A 27,287-nucleotide genomic window follows, 5' to 3' on the forward strand; every position below is an offset into this window, starting at 1 on the left:
CCATTCCCATAAAAGTAGGAGGGATGTTCACTTCAGTGTCCCCCACAAAATTTTAAAATCATACATATTACAATATTAGACAACCAAATAAACATTGCAGAGGTTTATATAAAAACTTAAAAACTTTCCAAACTTTTTAGAGAGTATAAAAATTAAATTTTAGAGTGGGCGAAGCTTTTTTCAAACTAGTTACGTCGATTGATTACTGATGTTTATATTTACAGAACGACACAATGATATTTTAGTAAAACATATCAAACAAAGAGATTAGATAAAGTAAACAATAACAAACAGCTGATTATCAACAGTAGACATGACACAGACCACGACGCTATCGTCGAATATGGTTTTGAATATAATTTATGTCAATATACTTCAAAATATGGATATAATCGCACAGAAAATAGTTGTCTGCGTCAATAATATTCAATCTAATCGAAATAATTCCACTGATTCAGTTTATTTTCCAACATTATCATAAGCACAGACTGAATAACATAATAGTAGTTATGTCTAATACACGGTAAAAGGTAGTAATTTGTCTGACATTATGGGAACTTGTGAGAAATAACATGTATTTAAGAACTGAAAACCAAAAGGTGCAAAGCTGTCGATATGTGTCGTGTGAGTGTGTAAGTTTGTGTTTGTGTATGTGTGGTGTTTCTCACACGCACACAAACCCCTCTTTTTGAATATTTAATGGCCACCGCTCAGTCCCAGATTACCGACCTAAAGAGTCCAACTCTTTCGCTTGACCTATATTGTTTTACAGTACAATTTTCAGCTAAAAGCTTTTTAACTAAAAATGTGTTACAGCTAATCTTACAATAGTTTTTTTCAAACGCTCTGGAAAAATGCTGATCTCGGTGCATTTTGTAACAATTTTCTAAGGGTAATCGAAACCATTTTTACGCAACACATAGTTCAATTTAATATTGTATTCAAAAGTGTGCACTATATTAGTTTAATTTCTTAATCTACATGTTTTACCCACGAATTCATCTATACGGAATATACTGTATTATATAACTAATAGTGGATTTAAGTACTCCACATTTTTCTGACTAATTAAATAATCAAAAACGGAAAACCACAATTACCAATTAAAATATCGTTTAACATTAATTCTAACACTGTCTAACTACCGACTTATCGACCGTCGATTATAGGGTGCCAATGAAACTCATAAAAACTTCTCTCGTGTTAAAATTGACTTTCTCATGTTTGTATTTCGTCTACAAACAAAAACAAACATATAAAGAAAAAAATATAGGCTAACATTGTGATAAAATTTTTTGGATTGGTCATAATATTTTCCGAATATTTGTGGTATGCGTGGCCTCACACAAATTATTACAACCAAATTAAACCAATCAATTTTGAATGATGTATTGAAACTAATTCTACTTATAAGTCCATTAATCGACAACACGTGTTTGAAATTAATCTACGCGATTCTAAAACAATACATTTGAAACAAATAACAAGCAGATTAAACTAAATAGATAATCTCAAACTGATAAATGATTGGAGCTCACAACATAATGCGATAGCTTTGAATACAACTTCTATGATAACGTCTTTATGCCTAATAATAACAACAACAATAATATTTATGACGTAATAACTACCTTGGTACCTGCCTAGTTGAATTCATAGTTGGGTGGGTAATATATGTTTTCAATGATATTTACGTAGCCCGCTAATAAGTTTACATTCAAAATCTGTGTCATACAAATATTGACAATATTTTTAACTTCAATTCCAGTGTTTTAGCAGTTCCTAACAATCGTTGCGGCCACCCGCAGTACGCTACAGTGCTTGGCGTTGTCGTATGAGTGTTTCAGGGACTATCTCTCTTCTTTTAGCGAATTTTCGAATTGGGAATAAGCTAATTACCGTAGGTCTCATGGTAAGACCAAGACCTACTGTCGGGGAAAAAAGTTTAGACACTCGAGTATGGAAATATACAGAAAAGTAACCAAATTACTTAGAAAACCACGGAGGATATCTAAATTTCCGTTGTTTTATTCTACGTATTCCTGTAAAAACCAAAATGTTTAGCTCATTTAGAAATTTTTAATGACAGTCGGAAGGTAAAATATCCCCTTTTCAGAGTATCAAAAACCATGTTATGACTTTGAAAATTCGCCAATATAAACTGAACTTCAGAACTTCATCAAACTTTAATACAATATAGATACATATATAATGAGTTAATATGGTTTCAGAATTTTTATTCTACTCAAAAGGTTTTTGTTGCGAATTTTCTAAATAATTAACTCTTTCTCAAAACCGGCAAACGCCAGGAAAAAATTCCAAATTAAATGTTAATTGATAGAAATAATATGTGTAACAATGTGGTAAAGCCTTATAAATATTTCAAATACAAAAACAATCACCAACAACGAGCTTTTCAATTTTTTCCTAGCTTTTGCCGTTTTTGAGAAAAAGTTAATTTAGAAAATTAACAACAAAAACTTTATGAGTTGAATAATAATTCTGAAACCACCTACCGGTACTGCAGTTATTTTGACAGGACAACTTCTAAAAATTCCAAAATTACTTTCATATAGTTCATATAAGCCCATCATTACAGTAGATCAAGTTAGTAACGTTTAGTAGTTCGAGTGACCTATTTCATGTCGAATCTGTATACGTCTATTGTACAGTTACTGGGCAAAACCGACGATGTTAAGTACTACATGGTTTATATCATTGGGTAAACAGGTCGAGTTAAACAATATCAGAGTATCAATGGTATAAGGCACAGAAAAATATGATCAAACTAAGTTCTTTTATGGAGCTGCAATAAATGACTTTCTTGACAGTTGATTGGATACTCGTATTGATTTTAGCTGCATGCCCATTCATTACCAAAGATGTCACAACGCCAAGGGAAGAATTTGATGAGCAAAGTATCCACCGGAAACTGCGCCATCACAACGGTCGACTTCCGGTAAACCTGAGAGTTGCTTGTGTTGACATGATCAGTTATGACACGAGAGTACGGTACAACGATACATTATAAATAAGCAATTGAAAATTTGAACATGTTTTTATCTAATTAACTTGCCCAAATAAGTGTCAACAAAATACGTTCTACTGTAATATTATTTATCAGATGGTTTGTGGCAGCTTGGGCGGGTTGGTACAAGGATGGTAGATCGAAAGCAATTTCGGACCAGCTGATAAAGAGGGGGGGGGGGGCAGTGATAAAACAGCACGACTGAAACGGCCCCTGCCTTTGACCTGAGCTTTATATGCACTGACTTTAATGCCCTGGAGGTTTCAAGCAATAATTAACTTTGAGCAATTGTTTTTGAACCAGATGATGCGATTTGATTTTATACAATCTAGGCTACTTAATGGGTTAGAAGAATTTACCAGAATGTTCTTGTTCTTGCTAGATAAAATAAAACGTACTGAAAGTTCAACTAAAAAAACGACATATATGAAGTTTCTTTAGAATGGCCTCTCTGTACAGGCATAAGTCTACGTCATTTTAAGTTAAATCGTACAAGTTGATTTTAAATTACTTGATCATTTTATTGGGCTGATTCAGCAGTGATTGCAAACAAAATAAACAAGCATTGTAAGATCTTATAGTCTGATTTACCCTGAGTAAGGTAAATACACTGGTAAGTAATACATTTTTTTTAAGGGTAAAGGTGTGTCGGTGCAAACACGTAGGTACCCCAATTATTGAATTTATGTTTATTGGAATTGACATACCGTACTTCATAAGCAAAATTGTTGCCTTGGAGATAATTATCTTAAATCTTTGACCTCCATGACAAACCGAAGAGGAAAACTATTCACTGGCTATGCAAAGATATAATGCTGAAGCATCAGTAGGCAGCTTACGGAATATTTGCCAATGGTATTGAATTTGCAATTTTTTAAAAAGCTCCACTTTTTAACTAATCATGGTCCTTTTATTTGCAATGGAGGTCGACTTCCGATAAGCTTTTAAAACCCATTCTGTAAATAAGTTAACTAAACTATCATGTATAATCTACATTGTAAGTAATCTTCGTAAATTGTTGGCTACATGAACGATTTCTTTAGGAAATTGTTCTTAGTTCCGATATTTTCTATTGTATGCCTAAATGTTTTAGTCGTAAACAACTGAAAGCCTGATTTGGAAGACTGGATTATTATGTCAGATCGTGGGATCATTAAGTTATACAAAGGAAGTATTAAATTCAACGAGTGCATAATCTGCTTTTACCAAATATCGACCACTATTGAAGATATCCTCAAATAATACCTTTAAATTTTTCATTCTAACCATTCTGTTATGAAAATGTTTTCACAAAAGTCGTTAAGAACTACTACTGTCAGCTGACTTGTGACCTATGTCATATCGTAGGGTCGCGGGGAATTTAATAGTTTCAAGGTCAGATCGATAGACAGAGACGTCTGTAGAATTTTTAGGTCGATCTGAATAACTGAAACATAAACCATTCCGACCTTGAGGTTGACGCGTGCATTCACACGTAGACTCGGTCTCGTACTACGCTTAACACCCTTCGCTAAAAATCGATACCGGCAGGAGAGGGCGGGCTAGGCCTATCGAATGTAGGTTAACCCAAATATAAAATGCGCAGAAACGAGGTGACAATATTTCGAGTGTATCGTAATCCTCCAAAAGCAATTATATAGCAAACATAATGGGTGACTAGCAGGAATCAAAGATATAGGAACCGTTACTGTGGGCTATTGTTTTTATGTGACAACAACAAACAGAAACAACTTGACTGGTGATAGCTATCGATTTATGAATGAAAGATCGATGCGAAATGTGTGATTACGTGATAAATCAACGGTACATACCTAAAGAACACTCCGAAGAAGTAATCCATGGTGACACAAACGCACAACCCTAAATTTGACACAATTATTGACTGAAAACAGCTGAGCTCCCTAGAAACAATCCGCCATGACAGCTGAAACACTAGCGCTACCTGGGGGATCGCGGTGAAACTGACGTGAGCGCCGGGCAAACGCAGCACGCTGTACTGGCGAACTACAGCTGTAAAACGAGTTAAACTCAATTGACCTCTTTGACCTGTGCATTCAATTTATCTCGACGATTCAATAGGTCAAAATGGTCTCCGATCTATTTTCACAACGATAACGTAGATGGTAAAAAAATTGCTGAAGATATGAATTCAATATTTTGTTTATATGGTTGAAACAACATGTTGTGAGTGGAAGTGTTCAATGAGAAAGAGGATTTTGCATTTTTATGTTTATATAGAAAGTCAGACAGTAAACGTATTTTTACATGTCCTGTTTTATTTATACTCAATCAAGTATGGGTCCCGATAAATCAAAACTAATAAAAATATAAATTGTATAAACAAGAAAATGTTAACAAAATGTAACATCCCAAGTGTGCTCAAAAGGTTCAAGACAAAGTAACAGACCTACAAAATATCCATAACCTACAATTGAACCATTTTTATTACACTCACATTACTTTGAGAATCATAGTCTTAGTTCTCCGTGTGTGGTTTATTTGTGATTTTAGAGTACCGCCTGGCTTTTGTATACTAATCTATAAATCTTGTTATGTGTTTTCTTTCTCAGCTGAGAACAAGATCAGATTCCACATCCTAAGAGGTTCAAACATTTAATCTTTCCGAATCGAGAAAAGAAATGTTCGCTCTGATCCCGTAAACATCGTTATTGTAGCCAAGGGCTGTCTAGGACTAAGTTTTGGGGCATTTTAGGTGTGTAAATATTATAAATAAAAAAGTAATGACTCACCCCTGGACAGACGGTCGACACTCTCGAACCTTCCCTCCACCTTGCTACGGAGCGAGTCCAAGTCAAAGGGGGAACTGAACCCATGGTCTACGGAGCGACTTTTGCTTCTGGAATAGAGAAAACAAAAATTATTTTCATAATTTTCATAAATAACATGCTTGGACTTACATTTTTCCAGACGTATCTTGCCTGTAAGTAAACATTTATTAGACAAAGGTTGTGATGAAATAAAATAAAATGGTGCATGCCATATAAATGAATAAATAAATAAATTTGCACGATGTCAATCAGTGTGATCTAAACTATCAAACCCCTAACATAACCTAACAAAACCTAACAAACCCCTAACATAACCTAACAAAACCTAACAAATCCCTAACATAACCTAACATAACCTAACAAACCCCTAACATAACCTAACAAACCCCTAACATAACCTAACAAACCCCTAACATAACCTAACAAAACCTAACAAACCCCTAACATAACCTAACAAAACTTTAATACTTTAATACTTTTCGATGAAATGGCGACCCTCCAAAGTAGGTATTTTAAGCCAAGTATGAATGAAGATGAGTGTAGGATGAGTGGCGCGACCTTGTAGTGTTGTTATTGACTAAGGCCGACATATTCCTTAGACACAGCTGTTAATTAATAGCCCATACAGCTAATGGTAACTGAGGGACTGAGTTTATAGTGGAATCCGAACCACATTTTCGCCTTGGTATATAAACCTAACATAACCTAACAAAACCTAACCTAACATAACCTAACCTAACATAACATAACCTAACCCCTAAACCTAACCTAACCTTATCAAACCTCTTACTAGCATAAGAAAAGTGCCAAGAAAATATTAGTGGCCCTATTCTTGATAAGAGATAAGATCCAAATTAAGGTGAGTCAAGAAGTCGATAAGAAAGACTTATTAGCTAATTCTTTCGTTACCGTAAAATTTACTAACGTTGCAGATCGCAGATGCCATACAAATTTTTTAATAGGGCTAATCCATCGTTATTAGGGAACTGCTATCACTGGAATTTTAGAAAATGTGGCTTTCTTCGTTAAAATAAACACCGCAGCGTTAAGGATTTTTAGGATTCTAATCTAAGCTGATACCACTTAAATTATTTTTGGTAAGCCAATTTAATATAATCATTACTTACACAGTAACTAATTACTAATAAAGTAAATTTTAGATAGTAATTAGTACTAGTACTAGGAAGTTCTGATAAACGACCCTACAAAATTCCTTCTATATTTTATATAGTTTCTGTAATTTAATCCAGCACATTCCAGCCATTATAAGGATTGCCAACTTACGTCTGTGTCACGATTAAACACCATTCAGCTTTACACCGATTTACATTTACAGAAATATTGTTTATGTAAAAAATTTGGTACGAAAATCTGGCAAATATGGCACAAAAATACAATGATTCAAATTGGAAATTTCTACTATCTCATTAATTGGTTGATTTATACCTTATACGTTAAGTTATTTACACGTAAAAATCTTCGGCTATATGTTTTAACCACAATTGAGTTGGTATTCTATGAATACAAATCAATTTTAAACAGTTTTTAAACGCTTGACCAACCTACAAATCTTAATGATTTAATGCAATATTTCTTTATTCATTGACTATGATCGATGAGCTCCTGTTTTTGTAGCCAAGTGGTACAATAAAAGCCCAACTATGAATGAGAGCTTACTAAGAAATGGGACAGATTTTTTTTCGTTCATAAATGTTAATTACGAAAAAGATAGATTTATTGATTCATTTATAACTAAAAAGTATTTAATCTTACTAATATTATAAATGTGAAAGTTTGTGTGTTTGTTTGTTTGAAGTTCAATCACGCATTAACTACTGGACGGATTGGGCTGAAATTTGGCATGATGATAGCTCTTATTCCCGATTAACATATACACATATTCTTATCTCAAATATCCTATCGGGCTCCGCCCCAGTGGCTCTGCAGTTCCCCCATGTTAACCTTAAATGAGTATCCATATTTAAAGGGAATTGAATTAAAGAATTTGATCAGCTGTTTCAACTAAAAAAGTTGGTTCTATGATATGCAAAAACATTAAAAAGTTATAATATTTACCAACAGGGTGCAGCACTATTATTTTTTGCATATATGAAAACAGCTTATTTGAACTAAGCAGCAAAAAAAAAAAAAAAAAACTGTGATACGCAATGTGAACTGTCAAAGTAGGATTGTTTACAGTCATGTTTTTGTTTTTAATTTCATGAATAATTTGTTATATTTTGCGAATTTTTAATTATTTATTTTTCTCTATTGTTTAGGTGAAGTGGTAGAACATTATGGCTGTGGTAGATGTGTAATACTATAGAATACTGTAAATTTAAAAAAGCAAATTTGATCAAACTGTATCCTCCCTTATTGCAAACGCAAAGCTTGAGTATAACTGTAATAAGCATTTTATACTTATATTCCAACCCCGTACGAAGGACGGGTACTCTGCTAGTCATAAATAAAAGGAGTATAGACACTTATTTTAATAATGTCTACTTCTTTTAATCTACGGTACCATACAGTAGGGTATAGTGGTTATGTCTAATGGGTTGGCTGCGATGTCCACACACAATGTAGGAAGGTGATAACAACCCTAGCAACCCTACATCAACAAACACACCGTCAACACATCATAGGGATACAGTGCGACTAATCAGAATCAAACCATTTAAGTGAATCAACCCTACTACGGTTACAGCCCTTGATTCATATACTGCAATCATTTGATTTAACGTTTTACTGTATTACTCTGAGATTTAACTTATGAAATAATATATTGCAGGGATTAGAAACGCATCAAATGACACTGGATTCTTATAGTGTTTTCTTCGGTTTAAAAGACTCAATAGTATGTAAAAAATCGAATAAAACTTGTTTTTAAAGCCTAATTATGGATGGTTCTGGAATTTAATTGAATAGAATAGATTGTTTTCAGTTAACCATTGCATGCAATTGAATGTACGGACACTTTTACTTTGTAATAGAATTAATTTGATTTGAAATTTGAAAAAAAATAACTTATTAAATTCACATAAAATTTTGCAATACTTTTAAGGTTTGTTAAGCATATAATTGTGTGAAATGTTATTAGAGCCATTGGCTTTTCACATTGAAAATACGCAGAGTAGACTTCTAGTCCAATGAAAAAATTTGAAGCCAATAAAATAGATGAAGTTCAGTACCATCTCGCCAGAGGGTACTAGTGTATAAAATATTAATTAAAAGCCGTGCCAACAGCTGATTGATATATTATCACTTGTCACAGAATATTGACATTAGACCATCTCAACAGATTGCACCACGTTTTTTGCTTCAAATTTTTACATTGGTTGGGAAGTCTAATTAATCGTCAATGCTTTCGGATACTGGCGTAAAAATTCCATCAATATTGGTCAGCTGTGGCAGAATTCAGCAAAACAGCTGTAAGTTTATTCCCTTAAAAAAAGAGCTACAGAAAAAAATATATTTTACACCATCTCTTTTATGCTATGATGCTTTTTATGAAAAAAAAATTTATTAGAAAAAAATTTATAAAGTCAAAGATAATTTGATTTGATTTGATTTGGTTTGATTTGAGTTTTAGTAAAAAGGTGTTTTGATTTACAACAAGTTTACTTTCTAGTTGGCATGGTAAAAAGATAAAGTGTAAAATTAGTAACTGTTCCCAGTGATCTCTGTATTTCGCTTACTTATACTACGCTCATTTTTATTTTAAACGTAGGTATAGCTATAGCATAGGAATGGATATTGAAGTTTTTTTTACATAGCCACAGGTTGAACAAGGTATGGTGAGCTCACAAACGGAGCTCTAGTAGTCTACAGGTGAAAACATGAGCTGCAAAGATAAGACGGAAAGTTTCAACTTGAGGAAATGTTTGCTGAAGATAGCCAAGTCGGCGGGTACATTGTCTTGAACAGCAAGGCCTATCGTTGTTATGATATGATTAAACTTTTAAAGAGAGAATAGAGTGGTAGAACATTAAGTTATGTTTTAAAAAGTAACTTTAATAGTGTTCTATAAACTCTTAAAGTATATTCTTAAAGGGAAATTTACGTATAAGTTAAGTTATATCGAGAGGATGATTAAAAATATTGTTACTATTTATCCGCAAGAATTGTTGTTTGGATTAGTTTCACAGTGTTACTTCTGTCTTTAATTAACAATTTTGTAGTATATACTAGCCGTTGTATCCGTTCTTTGCAACGGGGACAAAAAAAAAATAATAGTGCTACACTCTGTTGTTAATCCTTGTAGGATACCTTTTTAATGCTATGAAACATCATTGAACCCAGCTTGTTAGATTATTTGAAACAGCTGTCAATATTCTTAAATTCTTTTAAAATATGAATAACCATAAGGTAAACGTGGGATACTCCAGAGCCACTGGGGCGAAGCTCCAAGGGAGTTCAAGAATGGGAATGGAACAGAAAAATTCTTGGAGGTTTATAGACCAATCACGATTGGATGACCAGTTTGGTCACAAACAAACGTACGACAGATGACAAAATCCAAACGAGATACATTGGGTTTTTGATATCAGAAACTAAAATTTATTTAAAATGTCATTATGCTCGTTTTGGTTGTAAATAAGACTTTGATGAGACATTCTTGGATCAATAACATTTTTTTTTTAAACCAACGAACATAATCTAAAAATTTCAGGCAACTAAAAGTTCACTTATCTGACAGTTTGCTGCCAAGAGATTGTTTGAAAATATTCTATTTTGCCCTTGTGTCGGCTAGACACGGAAACACACTTATCAGTGAAAGAGTGATAAAATACAGCAACTGATAAAACAGGAGTCATCGACTGTAGAGACCTCACGTGGGGCCTTGAGGATGAGTCAAGTTTGAGGTTGTATTCTACTTTCACTTTCATGCCCTTATGGAACACCCTGAACACATTTCAGAGCTATAGACCACTCCTGTGGTCAAATTTTGATGAATGTGAGTTTGTGAGTACTATCTTCAAGAGTTTTCCACTATTTTTTGACATTTGCATTTTAAATAGGAATATTGCCACAAAAGACCCATGAAAAAAACGGAAATGCCAGATTTTCACAACGATCCGAACGATAATAAAATGGTCAAACCTACATTGACGTAATATTATGGTTTAAAAATTACTAGTGGAAACCCGTCGAAATCGACGGTTACTCTTGAGGTTTTACGTGTTTAAGCTAACTGCGATAGATAGAGTGAAGTTATCTTAGTTAAATGAAGGGGGAGTAAGCATAATAATGAGTATGACGATTGTGTAACTAAATAACGTGGTTGATGAATTCGTTGAACACAATATTTCCTGTCCTTTTATCGGCTTTAGGTTGCCTTAAAGGTTTTTTAGGAGTCTTTGTTTCTTGTTGATGAGATTTGTTCATGTTAAAGCCATTAAAGTCTTTTTCTACATTAAGTTACGCAATTTATAGGACTACCATAGGTACTGCTTCGTAAAATAACAAATTAACAATATTGAAGTCCTATTAAATTGCGTAACCGAATGTAGAAAAAAACTGATAACTTGGTTGTTTGTCATCCGATTTTAACAAACAAGGCCTTATTTGATTTGGATTTTAATTCTTTTTTATCTGAAGAACAATTTTCTTAAAACTTACGGTTTTCATGAAATTTGGCATTGAAGATTTTAAATGGCCGCCGTATTGAAACGGCTTGAGATATTGGAACGAAACCTCGCAAGCTCTTTTTACCTACTAAAATACTCATTTATATCAATTTTGAAATTTATATATTGAAAAATGCCCAAGATATGAAATAATTCTTAAAAATCACAAACAGACCAACTAACAGAAATCTAGGCATTTTAGGCCATAGGCCCTACTTAAATGGCATTTTATGCTTGTCTTAGCCCAAGGAACAAGTCCAGAAAATATGTCCAGACAATTTGGAAACACCCTGTATACCTATTATTCAAACGAGTAACGAATTCAGAAATTCAGCTGAAAAAATGATCCAATGTCAAAATCGAAGAGATTGACGTTCTGCACAACTCGTCCTTTCAATCTCTCCAAGAACGTCGAAGTTGGATCTTGGGGATTTATGCGTCGTAAAATGTAGCAAACATTTCAAAAGTGGTGATTAAACATCGTCGCGTTTACCATAAGGTCGTCAAAATAGTCGTCATATAAATAATTTATGGAATATATTGAATTATAGCTTGTGGGTATTCGTATTGCTTACATACAAATCGTAGGTACTTCTATATAAATAAAATTAGAGTTTTGTCTGTACATTGCTCAGAATCATAAACTTTTAGGTTATTTTTACGTTTTATACATTAGAGAAACCAAAACAAGTCTCATCTAAATTTCTGTCTGTCTTCCAGTCTGTTACGACCCAAGAGCCATTTTACGCGGCCTACTCCTGAAAAACGAGAGTACCTATCAAGTTCCAAATAATTTTAATGCATTCACTGGATTGGCGAGATTGTCTTTAGCCATTAAAATATGGCGTCACCACTTTGTAAATAAAATGACGGACGTTTAAAAACCCAATTTTGTGCAATTTTTGTAAAGTTTTCTCCCAATGTTTAGCACATATTCTTCTATGAAATAACGAACAGCTGTTCAAATCCAGATTATTTCTTCTAGCTGTCACTGATATGTTTACATTGAATGTTGTTTACAAATACCGCAACCATTTCCGATCACGTTTTGAAAGCAAATCCAAACCAATTAAGATTAAAAACGTTTTTCCTTACATAACGGATTTAATTAATCGCAAGTGCAATAATTTTTAGGGTAACAGTAAATGAAAATATAGATTCTTTGTGCATACAATTGTTCTTGAGTTTTGATAACCGGGAAATAGACCTTGAATCAGTGTTGTATATTGCTGGGAAACTTACATTTTTTAAATGAGCGTTTTCAGTCAAGACTCGGCACACGACCGACGCGCGTCTACTTGTCCATAGTAAAAATAAAAGTAGGCCTACCGTGTATTTATGTTTTATTCGTTATGTGTATAAGTGTACAGTTCATGTATGTGTTTCAAAAACTCCAAGATGCACCTAATGGGGAAGCTCAATACCTTATTAGGACTGATGATGGCGATTTAATTTCGCCGAAATGCATCTCCTGTAATAGGATACATTAGGATCGACCGGCGGACACAGGTAATTTAGCCTTTTATTGATTGTCATACCGATCCGGAACAACAACAAACGACATAAAATGAAGTTATGTATAATAAATAGTTTGGCCAGCATATCTGAAAATATGCAAACCAACTACTGTTCTTTATATAAGAAGGTTTCAACTGATACTATAAGATCCCCGTGCGTAGAACGGGTACACAGCTATTAGTGAATAAATATTAAATCAGCATCAAAGTGCGTGGTTAGTGAATTTAGCGTAGTTAAACGGTTACCCATCAGTAAGAAAGCAATATAATATGGGAAACCTACTTTTATCTTGCAATAGGTTTTTCAACAATTATAACCTATACATAAAATTTAAAATTCCCTTAGATTGCTAAAGAATCGACGTTCGGTTTCACATGTTGAATTAGGAATTATTAATTAATTATTAACTGACAAGAACATATTTATATAACCCAATACAGGAGTGTTCGATTTGTAAATTCCAAAATATAGTCAATAATATATATGAAATGAGGAACCTACTTATTATATAGAAACATAAAATATAATCAAGCAATCTATAAACAATAAATTTATAAAGCATTTGGTTTTGTTAACATTTGATCAATGTAAATTGCATGTTTAGGTTTGGTGTAACATGTTCAATTAGGTTAGTACAAAAATTAACAATAAAAAAAATCTTAAAATAACCCAAAACCAAAATAAACCCCTAAAACTCACCTCACAAATCGTATTGGTTCCTCAGCCGCCGGTCGTCCTACATCGGTCGAAGATCGTCGAGCCCTTCAAAACCAAAGTCAAAATAAACAAAAGGTAAAAGAAAACGAAAATCATAAATAACAAAACACAAAAACAAAGCAAAAACATGAAACTAAGAAAAGAAAAACTAAAACCCACCACCCTAAAGAAACCGTATAACTTAGTATAATTCTTAGTTTTCGTAAGACAGTGATCGAATTAAAATTACTGTAAGACTATGAGCAAACAAAAAATAATCTAAACCGGTATGGAAATTATTGTTGTTTCAACAACCTATTACAAAAAAATACACGATTTGACGCTCAATATTTAGTTTCAAACAACAATAGTATAGTTTTCATTACTAGGGCCATATTTTTCATCATATTGCACCATTAATTGAAACCGTGTTACTAAACTAAAATAGGCTAGTTTTCATTTAAAGATAACCTCTCAAAACTACTTCTAATTTGTATTCTATTTAATTTGCTAATGGAAACAAGCAGCTGTTTGGTAATTGATCCAATCGTTCGTCTATTGCGATTGTGTTAGTGTACATTATACTATCGATATGTCGAAATGTTGAAAATAAGATGCAATAAGGCAAAAATTAACTACTGTATAGTCGATTATACAATCGACACATACTTTCGATAGATGCAATTTTATCGAAATTTCCAACTGAGTTGGCAACAGCTGATTTAGGAGAAACGGCGACGTGTTGCAGCCTGTAATTACAATAAAATAACAACTCACTGCATTATTGTACAATTTTGCTTTCTGCAGTCGGTCGTAACAACAATAGTCATAAAATACAAGAGGGACAGATGGAATCTTCTATACAATGTCGTATATATGCATGGAGGAAAGACCGTAAACGTTGATGTAAGATGTTTGGAACGGTTTACGATACTTTATACGGACTATTTACGTGATGGCCCGTTTTACCTTCAGATTGTTTGGGTTTACATGTTCAGCAAGGTTAAATGTGATTTTATCGAGTTAATTTTATTAGATGAGTAACAGAAGTTGTGTATGTTAGAAGCAATAAGAGTCACGCATATTTGCACCACAACGAAATGAGCAATAGTTATTTGTGCAACTAGTGAGCAATTGCACTTTGCACTCGAGTTGCACATTATATTTTTCCTACAGTTACCATAAAACAAATAAATTGGTAAAGAAACGTGACATATTTTTACACAGAAGTGAACTTTTAATGTGAAATTTAATGTGAAGTGACAAATACAACAGTACATCAGCTGACCAGCTGAATTACAGCCAGTGCTGCCAACGTATTTCGCGCGCATACGACCTTGACTGCATGTTACGCGCTCACTATTTCGTGCCTTTATGTTGCAAATCTGGAGTGAGACAAAGTAATTAGAGTGAGACAATGTTAACATTGTCTCACTGTTGAGCGAATTGGCCACTTTGCTTTCTCAAATCAGTAAGAGAACATGTACATTGTTAGGTAACTGTAGGAAAAAATAAAATCAATTACAGCCGAAAAAAAATAAAGCCCATTGAAAAATAGGAGTTTAAAGGTTTATACTTATACATCCAACTGTTCTTGCGAAAAGTAGTTTAAACAGTTAAAGTCTAATGGAATAAAATTGAACCCCTTATTCGGTTTATGGATCATTACCAAAAAATAGATCGCTACCGAAACATAGTTTTACACATTTTTGGCGTATAAACATAAGTTTATTTTTTATCTCCCACCTTCACATCCTAGGACGTTAGGTTCTAGCCCAAAACTGTTTTACACATTACTTCAGGCAAGTCCTAGATGGTTGTGGCATTATCACATACAAAATACATTGGTGATTGGCAAGATTTGAACCCGGGACTTTTGGTGTAAGTGAGTCGACTACCGTTGTTACATTCTCGTATTGTATGCGTATAATAACACCATCGTGTACAACCCTAATCAAGAATTTATCTACGTAATTTAAAAAGCAATTGAATTAATTCCCGTCGTAAACTAATTTATTACTTATTGCTAAATATTCTCGGTAGCCTGTTAACCATTTTGTTATCTCTAAAACATGTTTTCTATTGCAGTAAACGAATCTCTCTTATTGGCGACTGATAGTAAAACTAGCATGTTACTGTTGAATTAGATTCCAAAATACAAGCATTTATGAATAAATATATTGCAGCATTTCGAGTCAAAATAGTATTTAAAATTGGTTAAAAAAAACACAATAAATAGTAGACACCAATACGCGGGCTGTATTATCCAGCCATAACCGTATACTGTAAATTAACGTTCATCATGTGATCCATAAAGATGACAAATGTTTGAGGAGGTATTTTTTTACATTAGAACAGAAACGTTGTGTATCATAAAAATAAACAAATTACGTCACTTGCCCAAATCATACTAATAACCTTAACAGCTGATTTGCACGATTTGGCAGTTCCATTTAACGCAAAGTAATTTGTAACATGTTTAATTTCAGACCAGTGTTTATGTTTCAGTTTGTTTTTGTTTATGGTCCATATAGTGTCTGTTCTAATACCCGAGATTATCTAGTACGTGACAGCAGAGTGTACTTCTAGTCTAGGATTACATAAGATTACGCACGTACATAGGCAATGGGAGAACGCAGCATGGCTTGTTGTTTACTGTATGTAGCCCTACAATCCCAGTCTCTTCTATTGGAAAAATATTACCAAGAGTATTATAATACTTCGATTCATCAATTACTTTGAATATTTCAACTGGACTTGTAATCGTAGAATAAAATCTTAGACTAACCATTATATGATTAATTCTTTATGTATTTTAATGATTAATTGTGTTTAATATTATACGATGGTTTTATGTTTGTGACGTTTAGTGCGTCAAAGTAGACTACATGTTTTTAGCGAATGTCCCATATGATATCACCGTAAGTGGCACGGTAAGACCTAGGCCTGGGGCCGATTTACTTTCTAATTTTGATATCCCCATAGGCCAAAAAACCATTCGTAATAAACCAAATTTTTATATATGTTTTATATATCTGTTATATATATATACGTCCGTGAACTTGAGTAATCTTTGTCCAATTTTGGAAAAAAATTGTTTTAAAGGTGTAAGGCGGGGTAAACTTGAATGAGTTCACTAACCAGCATAATCGGACCATGTGAACGGGGTTTTACGGGGGGTTTTATGGGAGTAAACATGGGTTTTATCATTTTTGACACTCAAAACACGAAATTTCCCAATCTCTCTCTATACCTTTTCAAAGAGCTTAAAAAACAAATAATTTAGTATATCAAAGTGTTTTTTGTACAGTTATTGGTGCGGAGGAAAATTCTTAAAAATTTAAATTTTCAAATTCCCGTGTTATTCTTATGGAGAATATTGAAAATATTGTAGTTTGCTTGTTAATGGATATAGTTTGACCAAACTTGGCAAATTTATTTATTTCATACTAAGCTATTAATGTTTTACTAAAACACACTTTATTAGTTTCCTTGTAGCAGCAAAACTAGGTACTCGTTAAACCTAATGTTATTGAAAGAAAATTTAATTTAAAATCAATTCAGACAAATGGAAATTCGCTCAGTCGGCAGTTTTGCTGCGGCGGGGACATTTCCTTTCAGGGTAGATTTTATGAGTTGTGCTAACGGTGAAAGTACCAGAGGAAAAGCAATAGTCTAGAAATGTATTAATTTTACTTGGTTGAAATAGTTTTAAAATGATTTGATATCCAAAAACAAATATACAAAAATTGTACTAAGAAAATACCGTGTGGAACTATAACTAAATTGTCTTCTACTGATTTCTAAGGATGATAAACATTCAGAATACACCCAACCTCTGATTTTATTGATGGAAAATAAACTAGGTGTTTTCAAAATTTGATCTGACAGTTAAAAGCTTAATTGAATTCAAACATGCGAACGACGGGTATTCACCGTGGATGTACGAAATATCTGACCCAGATGGAAAAGTAGTTTCCATCAAAGTCAGGTCCCCTGAAAGGTACGCCATTGTTACCGCAAATGCGACAATATTTGCCGACAAACAGTTTTAGCGTTAGTGGTTGGACTCTTTACATCCACCTCCCTGACTTTTACTGACTACATTATCCCCCCCACGCTCTATCTAGTTTGACCCCAAACTTGAGGAAATATCGTGAACTAGGTTTTCTGTGTAGTGAATAGACGAATTTGAACCTTTTGGGTTAGTAAAATTTCTGTTGTGTCAATGAAGAAAAGTTTAAAAATAAAGTAACCTTTTGGAGAAAATTATTATTGAGTCAAAAGTAGACTAAGTATTTCTGGCGTTTATTGAAATAGATCCTGTCAAAATGAAACGTTTCCTAAGGATAATACATTTTTGTTTAAAATTAAAGGTATTATTTTTCAATTTGCTTTTTCATAGTGACATGAAATAAGAGGAAATACGATTTTGGCGATTATTTAATTAACTTTACCAAAAACAATTACTTTTTAACTTATAACAATACTGATAATTTAAAACACTCGTGTTTTTATAATTTGGTTTGAATAAAGTTATTGTGAAAAAACCCAAAGATTTAATTAAAATAATCGTTTTGCAGTTTTGAATCCCATAAAAAGGCAAAATCGAGGCCTAAAGTAGATTTTTTAAACTTGTACTTAAAATAAAAATCGTACTTAGTTATTTGGAACACAATAGTTTAATACAGTAAAAATTGAGTTTTTTGACGCATTTTTTGTGACATACACAACCGGTATAATAAAATTAGATAGAGTTGAGACGTAGAATTCTTATAAAAATAACTGATTCGTCAAACTTAATTTAGTAGGTTTAACCGACGTTGGCATTTTTACAGGTTTTTCTATTGGAACAGGTCATACCCTGGCAATTGTTTTATATAACCACGATAATTTTTTACATATCAACAATAACTGATATAATGATTAATTGCACCTTCATAATCGAATCTGCGTGATATAGTCACCTTCAAGACGAAGGCTAGCCGAACACCATAACCTCTTGGCTATTAAAAAAATTATGAGTAATTTGATTGACATCAGTCTTTCACAAAAGGCTAATAATAATAAAAAAACCAGTACACAAAAATAATTACAAAATTTAATTGAGTATTTATTTTTCATCCCACCAGGATACTATCACACCAATATATACACGGACACCTGATATATCTAACCCCCCCCCCCTGCCCCATCTGTTGTACGTGTTATCTAATGGCTTAACACTCCACCTAACATACGCCCACTGTAACAATACGCTAACTTCTGAGAGTTTACAGCTGATTTCACCCTACGGAACAGCTGTTGGCAAATTTATGTGCATCCTTAAACCATCTGGTTTATCTTTGCTGTAACCATCGATGTATATAACCTAACTTATATACATTAGGTTGTATACATCGATGGCTGTAACGTACGATAGAATTAGATTAGATCTATACCACGCCGAAGCATCATTCGTAAGTTAAGGCGAAGTAGTGTCAAATGAATGATACCTTTTTCAATGTAGATCAGTGGTTTAGTAGGAAGTTTCATTTATTAAAAGCTCATCAATCCTGTACAGCTTGGTCGGGATTCGAACCACCCAAAAGCTACATTGGGCGACATTGGTCGGGATAAAAATGTTGATTGGGTAGGATAATTAATTAGTCTGAGATCGACTAGGCAAAGGTTTTAAGCATCACTCATGGCAATCTTATATCATTGCTGTTCTGTACGAAAAATCATCTAAACAAATAATAAACTCTTCAAAATATTTTTTTTTAATATTTTAACGAATATTTGGTAAGGATATTTTCTCCTTTCGTTTTTTGTTGTGGTAACACAACAGGTGGTTCAGATTAAAATAAGTTGTCATTATGGGGGTTGGTTAACAAGGTTGGCGTATTAGAAATCAGAGATATTAGTCCACTTTCTTGGTGGTTCAATTAAACCTAGTTAATTTTAGTGAATTTCCCATATATCTATTAGCTGTTATGCTATTATTACCGTGGTCGATACGACTAGAGCATTTTTGATCCGATTTTGATGATTTTTTTCAAGAATGTGTAGAGGACAAACTTTAATGAGCTCACGAACCAGCAAAATCGGGAGAGGAAAATATATTACGGCCGGGATTTCGAATTGATTTAAAAAATTGATTTTACAAATTTGTACTAAAACGTGAAAATGCCCAATTTATTATTACAATCTTCGTTTAGAGCTAGACACAAATAATTTATACATTGAAGCCTTATTGTAGGATTAAAAGGTTATACAGGAAATTCAAAAACCTTTAAATTTAAAATCCTAATTAGGTAAATGGAAATTTACTTGGTCTGCAGGTTTGCTGCAGCGGGGGTATTTATTATAAATATGGCTACAACCATGCACGTAGAATGTTTAGGCGATGGTAGCCTAATTTTTTGATCGATAAATCTCAAGTCTTAACACAGATACACGTTTTTAACATTATTTGTGTTAATACATTTTGAATCTAGCGAACTAACACATATATGAAGCAAAACTACTGCAACTATTCCTGCAAAAATAATCCTCGATAATTCATTGTAAACAATTTAATAAATCCAATACCATACGAAGGTTAATTATGACAGGATTGTATACATAATATTTCAACTAGATTTATGTTTAATGAGAGTAAATTGTCAGTAGTTTCGCCAGAGACATTTCAACGTTCAGCACCATCCATAAACATGAAGCTAGAGCAACGTTGAGCTTAGAAGAAGAAGAAGAATGTGCATCAACTGGGATGACGTCACTGCTTTATGAAGATATAAAGTTGCCAAGTGAAAAAAGTTTAGAATAGGAATACAAGGCATACGTGCTTGAAAAGTTTTTTTTTATAATTTTGATTGTGAATGCTGGAAATTAAAGACGTTGCTATTAATAATAGGGCTAGTAGTATGATTTAATTGGTTAATAATCAGCATGTTTGTAAATCAGCAATTATTCTGGCGGAGTATAGGTTGGAGCCTGTATTATTGTACGATTTTACTGTATAATTGGATAACCATACTATACAGAATATTTTAAACTCTCAATGCATCACAGTTATTTAAATTTAATCGTTTGAATAGATTTATTAGGTCTTAAGCTTTTTGGAATAGTTAAAATATTGTTTATATTGATGATTTTGTAAATTGTACGTATATCTAATTTTATTTATTATGAACCGTTTATTAGGTTTTGCATTATAAGTTCTTTTTACTTCAAATATTGTTGTAGATTTTTGTTGTACCTAAAGGACAGTTAAGATTTTAAGTAAAACTAGTAATTCCAATTAATCAGCGTATCTTCACAGACTAACATGCAGACGGGAAAGAGAATAACGATTTTATTTTATCTTGTTGATTTAGAAATGGTTTGCTCTCACATAACACTATTTCTAATCTGCAACTAATTTTGAGAAGTAGAACCATTTTTTTTATATTTTCCACAACACAACACACTCACTCAAGAAAATCAGATATTTAATCAAAATTTACTTTTAATTTTAATTAATGCCACTTAGAAAAATACAAAATTATCGACTACCATAAACCACACTTAAAAATTCATTTTCAACCAACTATTACATACAAATTTCACCGTGCAGACATACCAAACAAAAACGTTTTTTCGATATTAAGATTTACATTAAGTAATCCCGTTTATCCATTTCTATCCCTCAGACATCCTAAAAAATCCCATATCGGGATAAAAATACACCAGCACGTGCAGCGGCGGGTACTGTAGTCCCTTGTCCTAGTTCACCTCCTCGCCACAGATGGCTCTGTAGGTCATCTGAAGGTCGCCTTGATTGTGTAGACCTATGATAAATTAGGCTGTAGTCGCTCGTTCGGTCAAAATAAGGGTAGTTTTAAGGAGGACAGGCCCACGACATGGGCGATATTAAGTTGATGCTTATTATGTAAGGTACAAATAATTTACAGTAGTATGCTGAAGCGTTATTATGTGCCTAATGGTTACGGAGAAAATTCAAAAGAATTAAATTTAAAATACCCTTGTTATTCTTATGGAGAACAATGTGAATGAGTTTGCTTGTTTATGAACATGATATGATCAAATTTGGAAAATGCATTTATTTCTTACTAAACTATTAACATTCTTAACTAAAATAATATTCTTAAGTAAAATTCTTACTAAAAAACACTTTTTAACCCTCCCTCTTGCAGCAGATCTAAGTACTCGTTAATCTAATTCTATTTAAATAGGGAATAAATGTGATATTTTTAAGGAGACATTTTAGTGTAAAGTGTAAGTCCATCAGGTAAAATGGAAATTCGCTTAGTCTGCAGGTTTGCTTCGGTAGGGGTATTAAGTTATACTGTACTTTGACAAGCTAATCATGAAACTACATCTCCTTTGATATGATGTTGACAGAATACATACATGATGGTCTTGGTACCAACAGCCTTGAGGTAGCATATAGCTACTGCTAATACAATATCAATATGAAATATTTGCTATGCAATTATTTACACCGAATATCAAAGGTTTTGATTAATATGTTTTCGGTTAGTTGTAGATTATGATACATTATAAAGTGCACATTGAGTTATATTCTCTATTATACTCCTAATGTTCGAAAGAGTATCATACAGCGCTGGATGAAAACGGTATGAGTTTTTTACAGTTATTTATTGATTTGGAGAGGAAAAGAAATTGAGATACTGTAAAAAGTATAGACACGAGTTTTAAAATGGACAGAGCTCCAGTTAAGCTTTTAGTTATAAAATAATTTAATTACGTGAAAAGGGTTGGAAAACATTTGTTCCATAACTTCAAAAATGGTGTTTCTAAAAACCCGTAAAGTATAAAAGTATGGAACTCAAGGGGAAATAGTATTTTGTGTACGTTTGTACCTATGCCAATGTATTTTATGTTCTAGAAATGTTGCATGATAAATTTATTCATGACAGATTTTGATGATAAATTATTAAGAATTTTACCATCACATATCGGGCTTATTTTTTTTTATAAATTGATATTGTTACCAAATTTCTTAATAAATAAAAAATGCAAACTGACAAATCAAAGTTCTTAGCTTATGGACGTTAAAAAATCACACAACGTTAATTGCGTCTTAAAGCGTGATTACTGTATTGGTCTGAATAAAAACATGTTTGTTTGTCACTTTTTTATCATGGAAAACAAATAAATTTTCCTCGATGATAGAGTTAAAATGGAGGAGTTGTGTGTTGTTAGTAAACAGGCATTGTCATTTATTGCATATATTTATGTTTTGCCTTAAATGATATTATATAAGTTTTAATTCGACACAGTATATTTTTAGGATAGCTTTAAACAAACAAATTTCTTTGACTGAATTAATAAATACCCCTAAAATTAAAATGAAGAAAAAAGGGCATATAAAGGTTTTGTAAATTACTACACATAAGTATTCTTTAGAAATTATCAAATATAGAACGTAAACCATTTCTTATCTTTCATAAACAACAAAACATTACTATTATAATTTAATTTAAAAACCAGAATTTTAATTTGAGTATTTGTTTTAGTAGAACATTTTATAATCTTACTATTAATAAAAACCCTTAGTACGAAATCAATATCTATGCTAACAACCATAACATATTTAAATAAGATAAAGGCTGATATGTCATTTCTGAAAACATACCAGAAATCCATTTGCTGGTTTGATTGACATTTTAAAATAGAACATCGAGTTTTGATGACCAATACACATTAAATGTTCCGATCAAACGCTTCATTCCACTTTCAGCGTTTGAAACGGAAATGAAATTTCAGTTCAGCTTCATATGTTTGAGCGTCTATCTATATATATAAAGCTCAAATACCTCTGACTCATTCATTCACTCACTCACTCATCACGAAATCTCAGAAACCATAAGACCTAGAAACCTGTAACTTGGCTGGCATCTTCCTTTTGGGTAGTAGACGCTCACTAAGAAAGGATTTTACCCTCCGACCTCTGGGCTCCGCCCCAGTGGCTCTGGAGTTTCCCATGTTAACCTTGTGAGTACTCATATTTAAATGGAATTAATGAACCTTAACAGCTGTTTCAATTAAACAAGTTGGTTCTGTTCTATGATGTTCAATAGCATTAAAGTTACAAGGATTACCAACAGGGTGCAGCACTATTATTTATTTTGCATTTATGACAACAGCTAATTTGCAACCAAAAGGTGAGTGACCGTAGCGAACGAGCTAACCTGAAGGCAAGTGAGCGCAGCGAACGAGCTCCAACCTAAAGGTGAGTGAGCGTAGCGAACGAACTTCAACCAGGACGTTATTGAGCCATGCGAACGAGCTCATCTTCAAAATTAAGAAGATAAACGAGGCAAGGCCTGCGGGTTACAGCTAGTAAATGAATAAATTAAGATGTTTTAAATTGAAATAAAATAGTCTAGGCCATCGACTTGAGATAAACTAAGTAGAAAATAATGGTAACTCAATCCTAGGGTATTGTTTATGCAGCCAGCGAACACTGTGTGTCAATTTTTATTTGTAAAAAATGCGCTGTCAATGTTTCTAGAATCAATTTTCCTCCTGATTTCCCACTTACGTGGTAACGTTGCAGAATAGATTTTCCAATTTTCCTATTTTCAGCACATTGTACAGGGTAAATAGGTAGGAAAACAAAGTTTCGTCTTGTGAGAGTTTATTTATACATAAATTGTTTTTGATTTATGCTTCCATTAAACAATTTCCGCACTGATTAATTTAAAATAAAATATTCAGATGCATAATGACATGTTTACAGCTATAATCATTACGAATGTCGTTTACAAACAAGAGTCTAATTATATGTTTAACGTATTCAATTTAGAGTTACGTTCTAATCAGTTATGCATACAAGATATGTTAGTAAGTGCTTATAAATATTTTCTATTTAACTTTTAACACTCGAAAAACTTAAATTAACCTTTGAAAAGGAAAAACAACACTCATAATACCTTACTTAAGTCGCTACAGTACATACGTCGTTTTAGTATAAAACAAGATAAATGAATAAACTCAATGCTACGTAAGAGATATGTTGGAAGAGGTGCAACCTATGTAAAATTACCGACAAATTTCCCTTTATGTATAACTGTGCATATGAGTATGATAAAGTAATTGGATTTACCATCAGGATACATAATGACAGTATGATTAATTTGTTAAAAATTCTTAAATCGGGTTTATGTATCTGTCTTTACATAGTCGCTAAGGATCTTTTTAATTCCATTTTCAATTCCAAAAGTGTCGTAGTGTTTGTCACCACAGTTTCGACCTTGGCCACAGTGCAGATTTGCCGCCCCACAGACCTCAAGGTCGCCGAGAACGTGCTATTGCAACTTTCGGGGCTTCCTCAAGGCGGCTTGATAGCTCCAGTTTTTTTTTATTTCCGCTTCCTCACACTTACGTAACTGGATGACCACGTGGGAGGAATAAAAACAACTGAAATACTTGATTGTACCCAAATATGAACATGAAAGAAATTAAGCATGTATTTCTCGTGCAACCAACGTTATTATTTTTTCACATGGAGAAGAGGATAAAAGAGACTAACCGTGAAGAAACTTAAAAAAGTTAATGTGAAAAAATTTTAGTAACATTAAATGGACGGAAAATTTATTAGCCTCGTTCTTCAACACAGAAAATGTTCGTTTCGCCTGAGAAACCTTTTTTACAGATTTTATGACAAAACTAAAAGTATGCTCCGAAACAACCGTCAAGCAATTTTCTCACAGGTTAAAAACCACTGGCGATTGACGTGGTGCTAACTGCTAACCAGGGCCCTAAAGACAAAAATCCTGTGCTATAACCCCTCCCTAGCCCAGCTGAGTTCCCTTATTTACATTATTTCACAAGAAGTATGGAATATTACAAAACTCGCTCTGAAGAAACATTGACAAACAGGTAATTTAGCGTTGTAACATCTATGATTGTAGTATTCAAAGGGGAAGGGAAACTGAATCAAAATTGCTGACCCTAAACACATTACGTTAGTCTGACTTGGTGTCAAAAGAATATTATAATTCAATCTTTCGGATGCCTGATAATTATCGTTGTATTTTAGTCGTAGTGATTAACAATTACTAAGCATAGTTCGAAATTAAATAAACTAAACGTTTAAACACACACACTTTAATGTTCGTGGTCGTAACTGTGCCAACTGTGCGTTTTGGTCTAGTGGTAGAGCGTGGGACTTCGGTTCAAATCCTTCCAATCACTTATTTTATCTTAAGCAGCAATGCCACAACCTCTAGATGCAGCCTGATGTAATGTGGCAAACAATTCCGGGCTAGAACCTAGCTAAAGAAAATTTTGCCACAATAAGATAAATAAATGTATGGAAAACATTGACAGGGAATACCTGCTTCTGCACACCAGTGTATTTGAAGTTGTATCCATACAAATGAGCTGCAATCTTATTTCGTTGCATTTTTTGCATTTTACTCACGTTTCTTTTATTATGCAGTTCTAAGTTGGTTTGTTCTATGTTGTATTCAATTTACTTTCTACACTCACACAGTAAAATCAACAACAAGTGAAACAATGGGAAGTATTAAATGTGAGAAAACGTGTTGATTAATGTACTAATATAAATACAATAAAATATCATACGTTTACAGATGAAGAACTAAGTAGAGTTATCGCATTGGTTTTCAACTGCGAATCGCGGTGTGGTAAAAAGCTAATACGAACTGTGTATATTGGCATTCGCAGATGTAGGGAGCGAGCTGGTCTAGTGGTTAGAGAACGGGACTTCGGTACCTGAGGTCCCGGGTTCAAATACCGCCAAAGCACCAATTAATTTAATATAATTATTGATAATGCCGCATCCCCTAGGTTTAGACTGAAGTACCGTAAAAAAACGGGCTCGTGCAAACACATGAAAAACGTGAAAAACGGGCTCGTGCAAACACATGAAAAACGTGAAAAACGGGGGTGCTCGTTTTGCTCGTCCTAGGACAAAAAAAATTTGCATTTGGAGATTGAAGTTATCCCATCCGTATGGACCAGCAGTCTTCAATTTCTTATTTAAAAATAACACTGTTGAATGTGCCATTTACATTTACAGTTACCAGTCCAAATTCCATATTTACCATAAGTCTAAATTCTGTTATCAGTATTTGATCCTGGGATGACGTATGTGTCAAAAATATTATTAGAATGAAAATTAAGCTATCATATCAGTTTAACATGGTTAAAACTTTACGTAAAGGACATAAATCAGTAATTTACATCCGTACTCTATCGGTAGCTCACTTCAACTATGTTGCTACAACTTGGGAGTTGGACGGGTAATTCTATTAATAGTCCAATGTGCCACACAATGACCTTTGACTTCAGCAAGAAGTTTACTCTGATTCAGTTACTGGTAGCCAAGCAGGATCTCTAGGTCAACAAGTGATAGCCCTGAACAGCAACCGAGCAACGTGCACTTCCTGTCAAAACTGGATCCGCGGGGTTCCGCCAGTCCAGGATGTAACGATAAAACCAGAACCATCTCGGCAAAGGCTGCCTCTCAAGAGCGAAAAATGTCACATTCATTCTAAATTGATATTGATAACTAAGAATGGTAATATACAAACTAAAACTGTAAGCTATAAGGTTTGCCAGAATACTTTGCCAGGATTTGTTTTGTTC

The 27,287-nt window shown here is 33.3% G+C and overlaps 1 protein-coding gene across 6 annotated transcripts in view; it reads right to left on the bottom strand.

The window, feature by feature from the left end:
• The window catches only part of LOC128992329 (TLD domain-containing protein 2-like), a 419,200-nt gene that overhangs the window by 170,591 nt on the left and 221,322 nt on the right, over positions 1–27,287 (bottom strand). For 4 of the 6 annotated variants that reach the window (XM_054415846.1, XM_054415849.1, XM_054415848.1 and 1 more), the window contains 2 exons: positions 13,665–13,727; positions 5,779–5,885 (listed from right to left, as the gene is read on the bottom strand). In XM_054415846.1, the coding sequence (XP_054271821.1) occupies positions 5,779–5,885; positions 13,665–13,727 (170 nt within the window). Of the gene's footprint in view, positions 1–4,839; positions 4,967–5,778; positions 5,886–13,664; positions 13,728–27,287 lie in introns of those variants that run through there. The other 2 variants (XM_054415850.1, XM_054415852.1) reach the window with 2 other exon arrangements.

The sequence above is a fragment of the Macrosteles quadrilineatus genome, unplaced genomic scaffold, assembly GCF_028750875.1.
Source record: "Macrosteles quadrilineatus isolate MER2022 unplaced genomic scaffold, UCM_ALF_1.0 Scaffold_4__1_contigs__length_99947679, whole genome shotgun sequence".
Classification (NCBI taxonomy): domain Eukaryota; kingdom Metazoa; phylum Arthropoda; class Insecta; order Hemiptera; family Cicadellidae; genus Macrosteles; species Macrosteles quadrilineatus.